The sequence below is a fragment of the Amia ocellicauda genome, chromosome 8 (genome assembly GCF_036373705.1).
Source record: "Amia ocellicauda isolate fAmiCal2 chromosome 8, fAmiCal2.hap1, whole genome shotgun sequence".
Taxonomy (NCBI): domain Eukaryota; kingdom Metazoa; phylum Chordata; class Actinopteri; order Amiiformes; family Amiidae; genus Amia; species Amia ocellicauda.
In genome coordinates, this window is record NC_089857.1 from 13,106,316 (window position 1) to 13,118,621 (window position 12,306).

The window sequence follows — 12,306 nt, forward strand, 5'->3', positions numbered from 1 at the left end:
TCTAGATTTTCCTCTTTCAAAATGAAAAAATACATTCTAAACCATGGATTTACCCTGAAGGTCATGGCTTGAGTAGATGATGAAGAATGATTTAAGCTATTTGAGTATGACATTGATCAACACTTCCGTAGAACTGCACAGATAAAAGAATGTAGTTAAATGTCAGTCACAGTTGGTCAGAAATAAAACGCTGAGATCTGAAGTGATGAGATTAGTCATTACGCTCTGGAATGGGTCATCACAATGCTAAACGAGAGTAAGAGGCCATTTGCCCCGTGCTACGAGCAATTCTAAGCATAGTGTTGCATAATATCATTTCAGTGTTTACAATTGATCATTTATTTTATCTAGGAAATCTGATTTCAGCATGCTTCCTTAATAATGATGGATTGTCATCCAGGTGTTTTGCCGGCAGTAAACTTAAGCCTGGAAGTCAATATTTCTTGTCCTTTTCTTAACTCTAGTCTACCAGTGACAAAAAGCTGAAAGGCTATTAAACCATAGCTAACTAGAAGCGATCTCTGTCAAGTTTAAACAGACCCTGCACTTTGTTATTGAGAGCTCCAGTGGTATAAATCTCTATTGGGAGATTGTTAGTTGTTAAATAGATAACAATTTACACTGTGCAGTGGAGTAAATACTCACTAATTCTGATGCTAACTCCGTCTCTTGCTTTTCCGTCTCCAGGAGAGCAGATTGGCAATTTCTAACGGTTTCTGTGCAGTGGAAAGTCAGCCTCAATAGTAAGAGCTTTCTCGCAAAAATGTCTCCCTCAAAACAGCATAGCCAGTAGTTTACCTAACGATGCCTTTCACGGTTTCCTGCCTGCCGGAAGAACCAAAAAACGACAAAGAACAAGTTTAAATGATTGCTTGAAGTTCTGACTAAAGAAGCATAGTTGTTATTTTATCTTTTACTTATGATATATATATTTTTTTCATTGTGGTGGTGATATTTTTTTTAATGTACTTTTTATTTATTTGACAAATTAAAGGAGAGATTGCTAAAATACAACTGTTCCTCTTTTCTTAAAATATTAGATACATGGTAAAATATATAAATGCTAATTTCTTTAAAAAATATGATGGTTATGATTCAGATATCATAATTATTCACGTCTCCGATGCGTCTCTCTCCCCTGACCTTGGTAACCAGATTTAATAACCGCTCCCATGTGACCTGAGAGGAGAAGCACAGCAGCTGCACACGACACTCCCTGACGTCTCTGTTAAGAGCAGGAAATGTGTAGAATGCAGAGCTAGTTTAGAGGTACGTTTCCATTACAATTTCAGTTTGGTTCTCATTATTTAAATGATCTTCCAGGGCAGTATAGCTTTTAGTGGATTGTTGATCTTGTTTCTCCATGTTGTTTTAACGAGACAGATAGCTGTACATGGATGTTCTTTAATCACATCCTTCCTCTGGGTCTGATTGGAGGTCCACTATTGAATCCCACCCTTCCTTCCAGCTATCGAGTGGCTCACACAAAAAGATCCATCTATCACTGGATCTTAACTCTGAAACGTGCTCATCGAGTCTAAATGAACATGAAGTTTAGGGCTTGTGGGCTGATCAAGCCAAGCGTTTTAATGTCCTGTGGTTAGACAAACTGTCACACTGCATTTCACCATATGCCTTGTGTACTTTTCTCCCTCCCCATGCAGCCCCAGTGAAGGTGAATATTTGTCACGAATACCTTGCTGATAGCCTCAAGGAAGTGAAAAGGGCATCCATTACACTACAGATTTGCATATTAACTTATTACACATTTTGTCTAGCAATAAGAATGTACAAATACTGGCATCCAAGACGGTCATTATACATTACATATCGTAACCTATAATTCCATACAGCATAATCAAAAGTGCTCCTTCAGTGAATTAGAGTGGAGAAGACCAGCTTCTTAAAACAGTACTCTAGCCTACACAAATAACCCCTTTTATGGCTTATGGTGAACCCAATTTACTGTGTTAAATGTAAAAACTATATATATATATATATATATATATATATATATATATATATATATATATATATATAATTCCAACCTGTGTCAAAAATATACTTTGTAACACACCATCTTGTATTGCATGTGTTTGAATTTGCAAAGCTACAGTAAAAAGCAAACTGCCAAATTTATTGTGAAACCAGCTAATGACATTTTTTAAATGTTTGTTTCACAATGGATTAAACATGGGGAAAGAGCTGTGTCTTTGTGCAGAAAACCTTATGACCTATAGGACAAATACTTGAAGTAATGGAAAAACTGCCGTTTCAAGTTGTTTGCAGTAAAAAAAAAAAAAAAAAAAAACAGATTCAACTGGCAAGTGCTCTGAGCGATGTTATTGAACACACTGGCAGGTGTGTGTAGTTTCATACAGGCCTTGTCAATTCGGCCTTTGATGGGTTGGGTAGGCAACCTAGTTTGGCGTCTCGGTTCAGTGCAGGTCAGCCTTTCCTCAAACTGCTGAGATAGTGTGGAAAATTCCATTGGCCACACTGCAATGCATCAGCCTCCCTTCTCACAGTGAAGCGCTCAGGCCCCCGTCCCGCTTATGAACAGAATGTGAGTCACTTCGTTTTCTGAGTTGAAATGCAAGCAAACGTTTTAATCGCAGACAAGTTCATTACATCATGTTTATTTGTTCCGTGTTGTGGTTTAAATTAACATCTTAATTGATGACTAATGCCCCACTTTGAAATAAAAGGGAGGTTAATTTATCTTTATCAAAGTAGCACTGCTTGTTGTAAACAAAGCAATCCATACATAACAACCTAGTGTTTAACAGTCTTTTATGAAGTTAAATTTACATCTTTATAATCTGTCTTATTACAAAGGAATCTGCTTTTTTCCATCAATTATTATTATTATTATTAATCTATGAATAGAAGTGGCTTTATTAGATGTGGACTGTAGATGACTTAAAATGTAAAGCTGGAAATGTTGTGCACAACTAATTCATAAAATACAAATAAAGCAGATTAAAAAAGGCTTGGACAGTATTGATAGTACAGGGATAGTGTTTATGAACTGACGCGGCTATTTTAAGCACCATTGTAAGTGTTTAAATGTCACTTTTTACTGCGCCATCAGATGAATATGGATGCCAAGATTTCCCTAAAGAAATGCAAATGGTCAAATAAATAGAAATCCAAAAATGTATTCTTTGTGGAAAAAACAGCATGAGATTTATCTCAATACTCTAGGTTTTCCTTACTACTTCTGATTTAATAACAGACCAGCCTAATATCATTATTATACAGAATAAATCAAACTACATTGATGCTAAAAATCTTTTGACTACTTTTCTGCATCTTTCATGTGTCAAGTGCGTTCATGTTTTAGTGTTATACACGTAGAACAAACGAAAATATACTGTTAAGTATCAACTAATGGCAAGCAATGCATGTGATTTTTAATATGTTATTGCAGCATATGTGCAGATGTAAACAAAACTCACACATTGTTTTGCAGTGATATGGTGGAAACAGCTTTAGAGAGTTTATTCACAAAAAGATGCAAAACAAAACATCTTATCTAGGACAGCACATTGGTAACAGTGAAGATCGTTGCATGATTCCTATAGGTTTCATTTGACTTTCTTTCGTATAGGCAGAGGTCATGTAACTGCATTTAGCCTTAAAGCAAAGCAATTAAGAAAAGTACATTTCTGGGAAAAACAAACAAAATTGTTTATTGCTTCCTAACCAGCTGCAACCTGGAAAATTTAATGGTTGTTTAAACCGTAATACTAATGTATTAAATATAATATAATTCAACCTAACATCTTCTCTGGAAGCTTGAGGTAAACTGAAATGTACAAAGTAAAATGTCTTGAATACATACGATCAACAGTGCCATCTAGTGCAAAACAAAAAAAGACCAGTCATTTGGTCATACTGTCTGTAACTATAATCATTATCCAGTTTGTATGGAGCTCAACAGTTTACAGCAAATTATACAAGTAACTCCCAAACTTTTCTTTTGGTGATTTGCTAAAAATGAGTTGATTGTATAAAGTTGAAATGTAGAAACAACAAAGATTAATGCTTTTCACAGAAATAAGGCTTTTCACTGGGTAACGATGATTACAAATGTCAGAAGACAGGTTCCCACACTAAGATGAAGTGAAGGGACATTTCAGTAGCATCAGAAATCCTCTGAAGGTTCTTGCACGCACAGGGGATGCTGCACATAAAAGCAATAGCATCCATACATCTATAAAAACAGTGACCAGACTGAGGAACCTACTGGTACGGACAAATATTAAAGTGCATAAATATTTCCTTTTGTTCCATACAAAAGAAGTGCAAATAAAGAAGTGGCATTCCAAGTTCCACGTTCCAAGTTAAACATTTGTTTCTACATGTCAGAGGAACATGTTATAATGGACATGTTATCGAAGTAGAGAATCTCTCTCTGGTTTCTTACACTTAGTATTCTTCAAGTAGTCAGAGGATGTGTTTACATCTCTGTATTAGAATCCTAAAAAGAAACCTACACACAAATTCCAGACTCGAAAAAATATACCTTCATCCTGACGTATATCATTATTTATATTCCTACAGATTACATTAACATTCTGGTGGTTTGATTTCATATTCATGTGCAAGATACAAACACAATAATGTTCACTCTTTTCTATCCACTTTGAAATAAGCAATGTTCCCACAGATTGACGGGCAACTCGGTAAATAATCACAATGTTTTACCTCAGTGCGAACAAACGGAAGAGTATTACTCAGATCGCTTCTCACAGAGTGTCAGTAAATCTAGTCATTGATACTTCAGACAAAGGATCCTACTAATGCACTGCCATGTATTAGCAGCAGACCTGCAAGATTGGTTATGAGAAAAAGCTTTTCCAATCAACCATGGCAATTAGGTTACTAGACCTGAAAAGCGATTATAGAATACAATTCATGATTTAGTATTTTATTTCAGTTTTCTCAGGATAATATTCTTTTCATGGCAGTTTAAACAGCTTTACCTCTTAGGGTAGGAATGCTTTTCAAATGAGATAAAACTGTTTGGGTTAGCATGCACTTGAAAAGCGCCTCATCACCTTTAAGCAGAGCAATGTGCACAAATATGGACGGATTCTACTTATTCCTGATTCGGAGCCACAGCGCAGCCACGCCCTCCTTGAAACTTACTTACACACGCTTCCATGAACCATTCCAGTTAGGTTAACTGCACATAATACACAAGCTGCATCTCCTAAATATATGGCCATCAAACATCGTCCTTGAGTGAAAGTCAGCCCTCAGAGCGGCTTAATAGAAGAGCAATCGAAAAGGAAAGCTGCGGACAATAACAGTTGACATCTAACTAAAGAATCAATATGTGTAACACACCAGCTGCGTGGCTTTAAAAGCGACGCAGCACCCCGAAAGGCGTAGCCGCTTGAAGATGACAGAGGTGCCCGTCTCCATTTTGCCTCCTAACCCACGATGCCAGTGCTAAGATGGCACATCATTGAAAGGCAGTCTGGTGTCGTCCTCCTCCAGCGCGTTATGAGAAGGCTTGGCGGGACAGAAAGCCCACCTCAGGAGGGCTAAGGTAATCCTGACGAGGATGCGGAGGGCGAGGAAAGCGAAGGGCACGCCGATTTCCATGAGGTGGAAGATGGGGGCGCTGAACTGGCTCAGGATGCACGTAATGAAGAAGGTGCATAGGGCGACGCAGGGGTACAGGGAGAGCTTGGCGAACATGAAGGCGTGCTCCTTGCCTCCGTACCTCACATAAGGGTGCAGGGTCTCCCTCTCGTTGAAGAGTGCCACCACCCAAATGGCCAACTGGAAGATGCCCGCGAAGAAGATGATGACGCAGCTGATCTGGATGGCCTCCAGCTCGTTGCGGGACTTCTCCGCAAACTCGTGCGTCAGCTGGTAGGCCAGAGGCAGGCCGCCCACGAAGGCCAGGGAGAAGGTGTTGAGCAGGCCCATGAACCGCGTCGCCTTGGTCACGTGGAGGAACAGGGAGTGGTGGACAAACCACAGCAGGCCCACCGTCACAAAGGAGCCGAAGTATGCCAGGTACTCTGGGCCAAAATTTTGCAGGGCTTCAATCAGGCTGCCGTGGAATTTCTCCTGCACCTCCCTGGGTTCAGGTACGTTGTCCTCACTGCGAACACAAGACAGCAGGTAGAATAAAAACATGACATGAGAAAAACAGGGTTTCATTCCTTGCGGGACTCAGTGAAAGTGAGTCTTGTTTTACATTTTGAGGTGCTTACCATATGTCAAGAATTAAAAGTGTTGCCACAATAGCGTATACACCATCGCTGAAGGCCTCTATGCGCTCCTTGCTGAGCGGCTCTTTGGGATGGTATGTGTAGTACAGCATGCTCTCTGGCGGCTCCTCCAGCTGGCCTGTGCAATAGCGCACACACACAAACAGTGTGTTATCAAGGGCCAGATAAGCAATACTCTGACTTACCACAGTGCATATCAGCATGCAAATGGTTATCAACGATGAACGAGAGATCTGAGATTCAAACTCACCTAGTGCTTGAATGCGACACCATTTCAAAGACTGGGAGATGTATGGGAGGAAGATGACCAATGCCAGAAGAGCATATGACTGGAAGAGAAATCCAGAGACACTGATCAAGAACTAAAATATCCCAATAAATAATTCAATCAAACAGACAGTGGGCAAATATTCTTACCCTGCAATTCACTGTGGAAGCCTATTTATAGGATTATAAACAACCATTAAATCAAACTTTAGTTTCCATAAACATACTTCTGTGTTCTGTGTACATAATACTACTACACAGTTTGATTAATCTTTGGCATCATTTTGTTTGGAGCAACACAACCAGTTCTTATAAGTACATTAAAAATCTAGGATATGGCGGTTTCGAAAGTACATACACCGATCAGCCATAACATTATGACCACCTGTCTAATATTGTGTAGGTCCCAAAACAGCCCTGACCCGTCGAGGCATGGACTCCACTAGACCTCTGAAGGTGTGCTGTGGTATCTGGCGCCAAGACGTTAGCAGCAGATCCTTTAAGTCCTGTAAGTTGCGAGGTGGGGCCTCCATGGATCGGACTTGTTTGTCCAGCACATCCCACAGATGCTCGACTGGATTGAGATGAGGCCAAGTCAACACCTTGAACTCGTGATTCATCAGACCAGGCCAACTTCTGCCATTGATCCGTGGTCCAGTTCTGATGCTCACGTGCCCATTGTAGGTGCTTTAGGCAGTGGACAGGGGTCAGCATGGGCACACTGACTAGTCTGCGGCTACGCAGCCCCATACGCAACAAACTGCGATGCACTGTGTGTTCTGACACCTTTCTATCAGAACCAGCATGAACTTCTTCAGCAATTTGAACTACAGTAGCTCGTCTGTTGGATCGGACCACACGGGCCAGCCTTCACTGCCCACGTGCATCAATGAGCCTTGGCCGCCCGTAACCCTGTTGCCGGTTCACGGCTTTTCCTTCCTTGGACCACTTTTGATAGGTACTGACCACTGCAGACCGGGAACACCCCACAAGAGCTGCAGTTTTGGAGATGCTCTGACCCAGTCGTCTAGCCATCACAAGTTGGCCCGTGTCAAAGTCGCTCAGATCCTTACGCTGCCCATTTTTTCTGCTTCTAACACATCAACTTTGAGGACAAAATGTTCACTTGCTGCCTAATATATCCCACCCACTGACAGGTGCCATGATAACGAGATCATCAGTGTTATTCACTTCACCTGTCAGTGGTCATAATGATATGGCTGATCGGTGTATAAAATGCTTCCTGAAATATCATAAACAAATGGATTGAAAAGGATACTTACCAGAGGGAAGAAGATAAAAGAAAAGATGCCAGCAAAAAAGCAGAACAACGGGACTCTTAAAATAACTTTTAAGATGTGTCGTTTGTAGTAAGTGCGGTTTTCCGAGATCTGTATTTCATTACTCAGCAGGTAAGGTCGACTAAACCCATACAAAACAATCACAGCCTGCCAGGAAAAGGAGAGAGTGACAATATAAATACATCTCTATAAAGCAATGATTTGAAAATATCAATTCTTACTATCACTTGAGAAAAACAAACTAAAATGTTTCCACTCTTATTTCTTTTTCACATGGATGTTAACCTTTCTTGACTTACTGCTTTATTCAACATGCTTATACCATATACGGCCCAACAGAATAAAGACATGTTGCCTTACCTGTATCAGACCAATCACTATAGCGCAAGCACAAAACAGCAGAATGCCAAGTGTGTTTTCTGGGAAAGTTGCCATCAAGGAGAACTGTAACGGATACAATAAAACCAAGTCTCCATTGCAGCTCAAAAACAGTACCACAGTGCCATTACAAAGCGGTAACTACTGACTTCAGTAGTTGTGACTGATAACATTATTCTTTATGATGAGATTATAGATTACATTTAAAGATGAGAAATTAGCTCATCATTGCTGAGAACTGACCGACACCATTAGGGATCACAGGTTAATAAAGAAACATAGAAAAATGCAGGGATGCTCATGAACCCATCAAATAATTCTAGCTCCTCTCCCGTTGTCAGTTTTTGCTGAATGAAAACCAATAGGTTGTCCAAGTAAATGGTCATTGAACTTTGGAAACTGAATTGGTTTATAAGTTAAATTCCCCCCTCTGTGCAATATGAATGGAACAGCCTGTTATAACCAGGACTTCAAAGTGAGTGGATACAAGGTTTTCTTTTTCATTTCTAGACAACCACTGTCTGCCTTTCATGTCATCTACATCAGCTAGAGCACTGATTTATATTCCAGTTATCATTAAATTATAATATTCAACATCACAGTTTGTTTTTTGGAGAGCGAGATAACTAAAGTATTATTCTCCTTCTAAGAGGACAGACTTCCAAATCACAAAGAAATTGTTGCTCGGGCACCAATTGTCATTGATTTCAACCTCTTGCCTATATTCTAAATATCTGTAATTTCATGAACACCATTCCTAGGCATTTTCACTGGCATAGGAACATGAATCCCCCCCTCCAGAACAGTAGACAGACGACAAATTCATACTTACAGTATAAGGGAGAAAGGTAATTAACATCATGCATGCCTAGAAAGAAATGGTGACAAAAAAATCTTACTCTTCAAGGCTTGAACCACAGATTTTGAGAATAATTTGCATTACTCATATTTAGTCATCAATGGAAAGCCGTCGTATTAAACAACCTTTGGCACATGACCTTCTGTCACGCAACACTGAGTGGGGAAGTACAACTAAATTATTTTTGACTACTTGTCATTTGCAGTTTGCAAAATATAGTACAAAGTGGAGTGTGGGTGGGGCTCAGAGACCACAATTGAATGTGACAGATGTTTCCTTACCAGACTTTCTATCATTCAATATCTTGCAGTAAACAGCTATGTACAATCTGGAAACTAGGGCACAGTTGTGGACAGTTATCTTTATTCATTCATATAAGATGGGAAACAAAAGAAGAAACCCTTAATTTGTATCAACCCAGTTCACATAAACTCTCACCAGCTGATTTAAGGCTGTTATTGAGCTGCCTCGGGCCTAGTGTTACAAAGCCACATTGCTTTGTTGTAGGCCTATCTGTTCTTCTTTACATTAGTAATGTATTCAGCAGCTTGCAGTAAACTCACCAGGTTTAGAAGGGCAAGGAAATCGTCTATGCGCTCTATGACTTGGAATAACCTGCAAAACCCAAAACATCAGAGAGGAAGAAAAGCACAATGTGTGCAAGTTAGAGGTTAAAAACACGACTACAATAGTAATCGATAATCAACGTAAATCATTTCTTACCTGATATGGGCTGCCCACGCCACAGTGACTATTAAAAAAGTCATCAGATACACAGCAATTTTTGTCGTGAGGAGCTGCTGTAAACTTTCTTGCAATTCCTAAAAAAATCAATGCATGGAAAGGAATGATCTCATTCTGGCAAACATTGAAAGTTATATATTTATTATCATAGGACACGTTTATCACAATGTGTAAGAGAATCCACAAACAAACTATAGATCCTAAGTTTTTAAATATTATTATTATTATTATTATTATTATTATTACAAAATATAGCCTACATAAGCCATATCTAGGATGTTTTTATCTCAGTGATATAAAACTTGAAATTGCGGACAGGAGTTATTTAGGGACATGATTGCAACACTAGAAGGATGTGTCTTGGGTTAAAAGGATGACATACTGTACCTGGTCAGGCTGTATTTTTATGTGGGATACAGGCAATATCTGTAAAAACAAAAGAAAACAAATCAAAAACAATTACGTCCCCGTCCCCAGAATTAGAAAAATGTCATAGTAAAACTTGAATATTACTATTATTATTATTATTATGTATTGATTTTTAGAGCAATCTAAGGTACAGTGTGCCAGGGACTGAGCTGGCAATGCAAGTCCTAGCACAGAGTGCATGCATTTACATATTGTTTTCGGCAATTATGATTAGGTGTTATGAGATAAAAGACAGACCTCCCCCAAAATGACAACTACATTGCTCTAGCGATAGATCTCTGAACCCCCACCAGCTGAGCTACCCGTTTTAATGTCTGGTGTATACCGATCACGCATCGGTGCGCAATGCTCCAGTTGTGGCGACTGTGGTATAGTGAACGGGGACGGACACACGCTGTCAGGCCAGCTGGGTGACAGACGCGCCGCAGCCCGTCGGGAGATCCTGCACCTCAGACTCACCATGACGGTGGCGATGATGGAGATGAGCGCGTCGCTGTAGGCGAGGAGCCGGTGCGAGGACTGCGTGCTGCTGCGCCCGTCCCGGTCCGACAGCGCCACGCTCTCCAGGAAAGTGTGCAGATCCCCCGTCCTCGTCCTCTTCTTCTCCATCTCCTCGTTGACGTGATGCTCGATGATCTCGCTGTCCTCATTTTCGCCCATCGTGGCCGGACCTCGCAGAGCCGCACTGTTTACAAACACACGCAGCCACTTCCTACAGGAGCGCGCAGGCACATTCCCGCAGGAAGTGACGTCGTCCGGCACGGCAGCGCGGTCCGTGCCGTTAAAGACAGGCGGGGGGATGGAAGACGTTTGCAAATGAACTTCGGCAAACTGTTTCCAATGCAGATTACTTTAGATACATGCGAACAAAAAACAATCACCCAAACCCAAAGAGAATGGGTACTTCATGTAATTTGAGCGATGTCTTCTGAGGGAATTGCATGTTACACCGGCAGTGCAAGTGTTCATGACCAACGACCGCAGCAGGTAAATCTAAGACGTGATCATATTGGGCCGTGGTATTTTTAGTGTTTTAACAAGAAACGGTTTTTTATATATATACATATTGCAGTTTTCCCAATTGGTAACACACGTTTTGCTGAAACTACACCTCATGTACTCAAAACTCTAAACACAAAAACTCCCCAGTGATGTGGTTGAAGCGACAATTTGGGATCATTTAAAAATAGACTGGATCACTTAGTTATTAATGGACACCAAACGAGCACGATGGGGCGAATGTCCTCCTGTCGTTTGTAAACTTTATGTTCTTAAAACATTTACCCAATTTCCCCAAACCCCACTGACGTCTTGGTGGTGGAGGACGTTCATTGTGCCATAGCTGTGCATATGGTCACATTTATTTGATTGACTCAGATTGGGCTGCCCATCCTGCATCCATCCATCCATCCATCCATCCATCCTGTCTCAAGCTCAAACTATGTTTAACCACATGGTCAACCAAAGTCTGAATTTTGTTCTTGGTGTTGCTATTGGTCTTCCTCTTTGTTCATGTCCTCTTCCTCCTCCTCTTCCTCTGTATCTCTCTGTCAAGTTTGCTTCCATTGTTCTCCACCCACAGGAGTCCTCACATGTGGCCTTTGGATCCATATGAAAGGTCTGATTGCAAAATGAACTCTTGCACAGTTCGTGTGGCACATCATCTCGTGACTTGTGTTGTATATGTTATAGGATTGCAATCAGTGGAAAGCAGAACATGTGCCAGTAGTATTGCAGATTTGGTGTGTGGTTCTGGTAAAGGAGTTACAGGTTTTAGTCATTGTGCCTCAAGTTCCAGTTTTATTGGGTATGCTAATCCATTATTTAAATTCCTATATTATTTTTAGTGTAAGATAGATAATGTAATAATACTCACATAAACCCATATGATACATACTACCAAGAATATGAACATACCTGCTTTTATACTGTAGCTTGTAACCTACATACTTCTACATACTACTATTACTGATGCATACTACTTCTAACCTAAGTATACTACTACTTTGATTACAAATTATCATTGGTTTTAACCTACATACTACCTTAAAAAGTATACAGATGCAGGAAG

The 12,306-nt window shown here is 40.3% G+C and overlaps 2 protein-coding genes across 2 annotated transcripts in view; one reads left to right on the forward strand and one right to left on the reverse strand.

The window, feature by feature from the left end:
- Nucleotides 1-3,478: 3,478 nt before the first annotated feature.
- Nucleotides 3,479-10,952, reverse strand: tmem175 (transmembrane protein 175). The gene is made up of 10 exons (XM_066712087.1): nucleotides 10,695-10,952; nucleotides 10,194-10,232; nucleotides 9,786-9,883; nucleotides 9,626-9,677; nucleotides 9,036-9,071; nucleotides 8,186-8,269; nucleotides 7,808-7,972; nucleotides 6,508-6,586; nucleotides 6,240-6,375; nucleotides 3,479-6,127 (listed from the first exon to the last, which is right to left on the reverse strand). Exons 1-10 carry the CDS (start codon nucleotides 10,893-10,895, stop codon nucleotides 5,464-5,466), a joined length of 1,554 nt encoding a protein of 517 aa, XP_066568184.1. The 5' UTR covers nucleotides 10,896-10,952; the 3' UTR covers nucleotides 3,479-5,463.
- Nucleotides 10,953-11,069: 117 nt separating this feature from the next.
- Nucleotides 11,070-12,306, forward strand: part of rasgef1ba (RasGEF domain family, member 1Ba) — a 163,896-nt gene continuing 162,659 nt past the window's right edge. The window contains exon 1 of the mRNA XM_066712086.1: nucleotides 11,070-11,222. The gene's annotated coding sequence lies outside the window, so the exon portion shown is untranslated. The remainder of the gene's footprint in view (nucleotides 11,223-12,306) is intronic.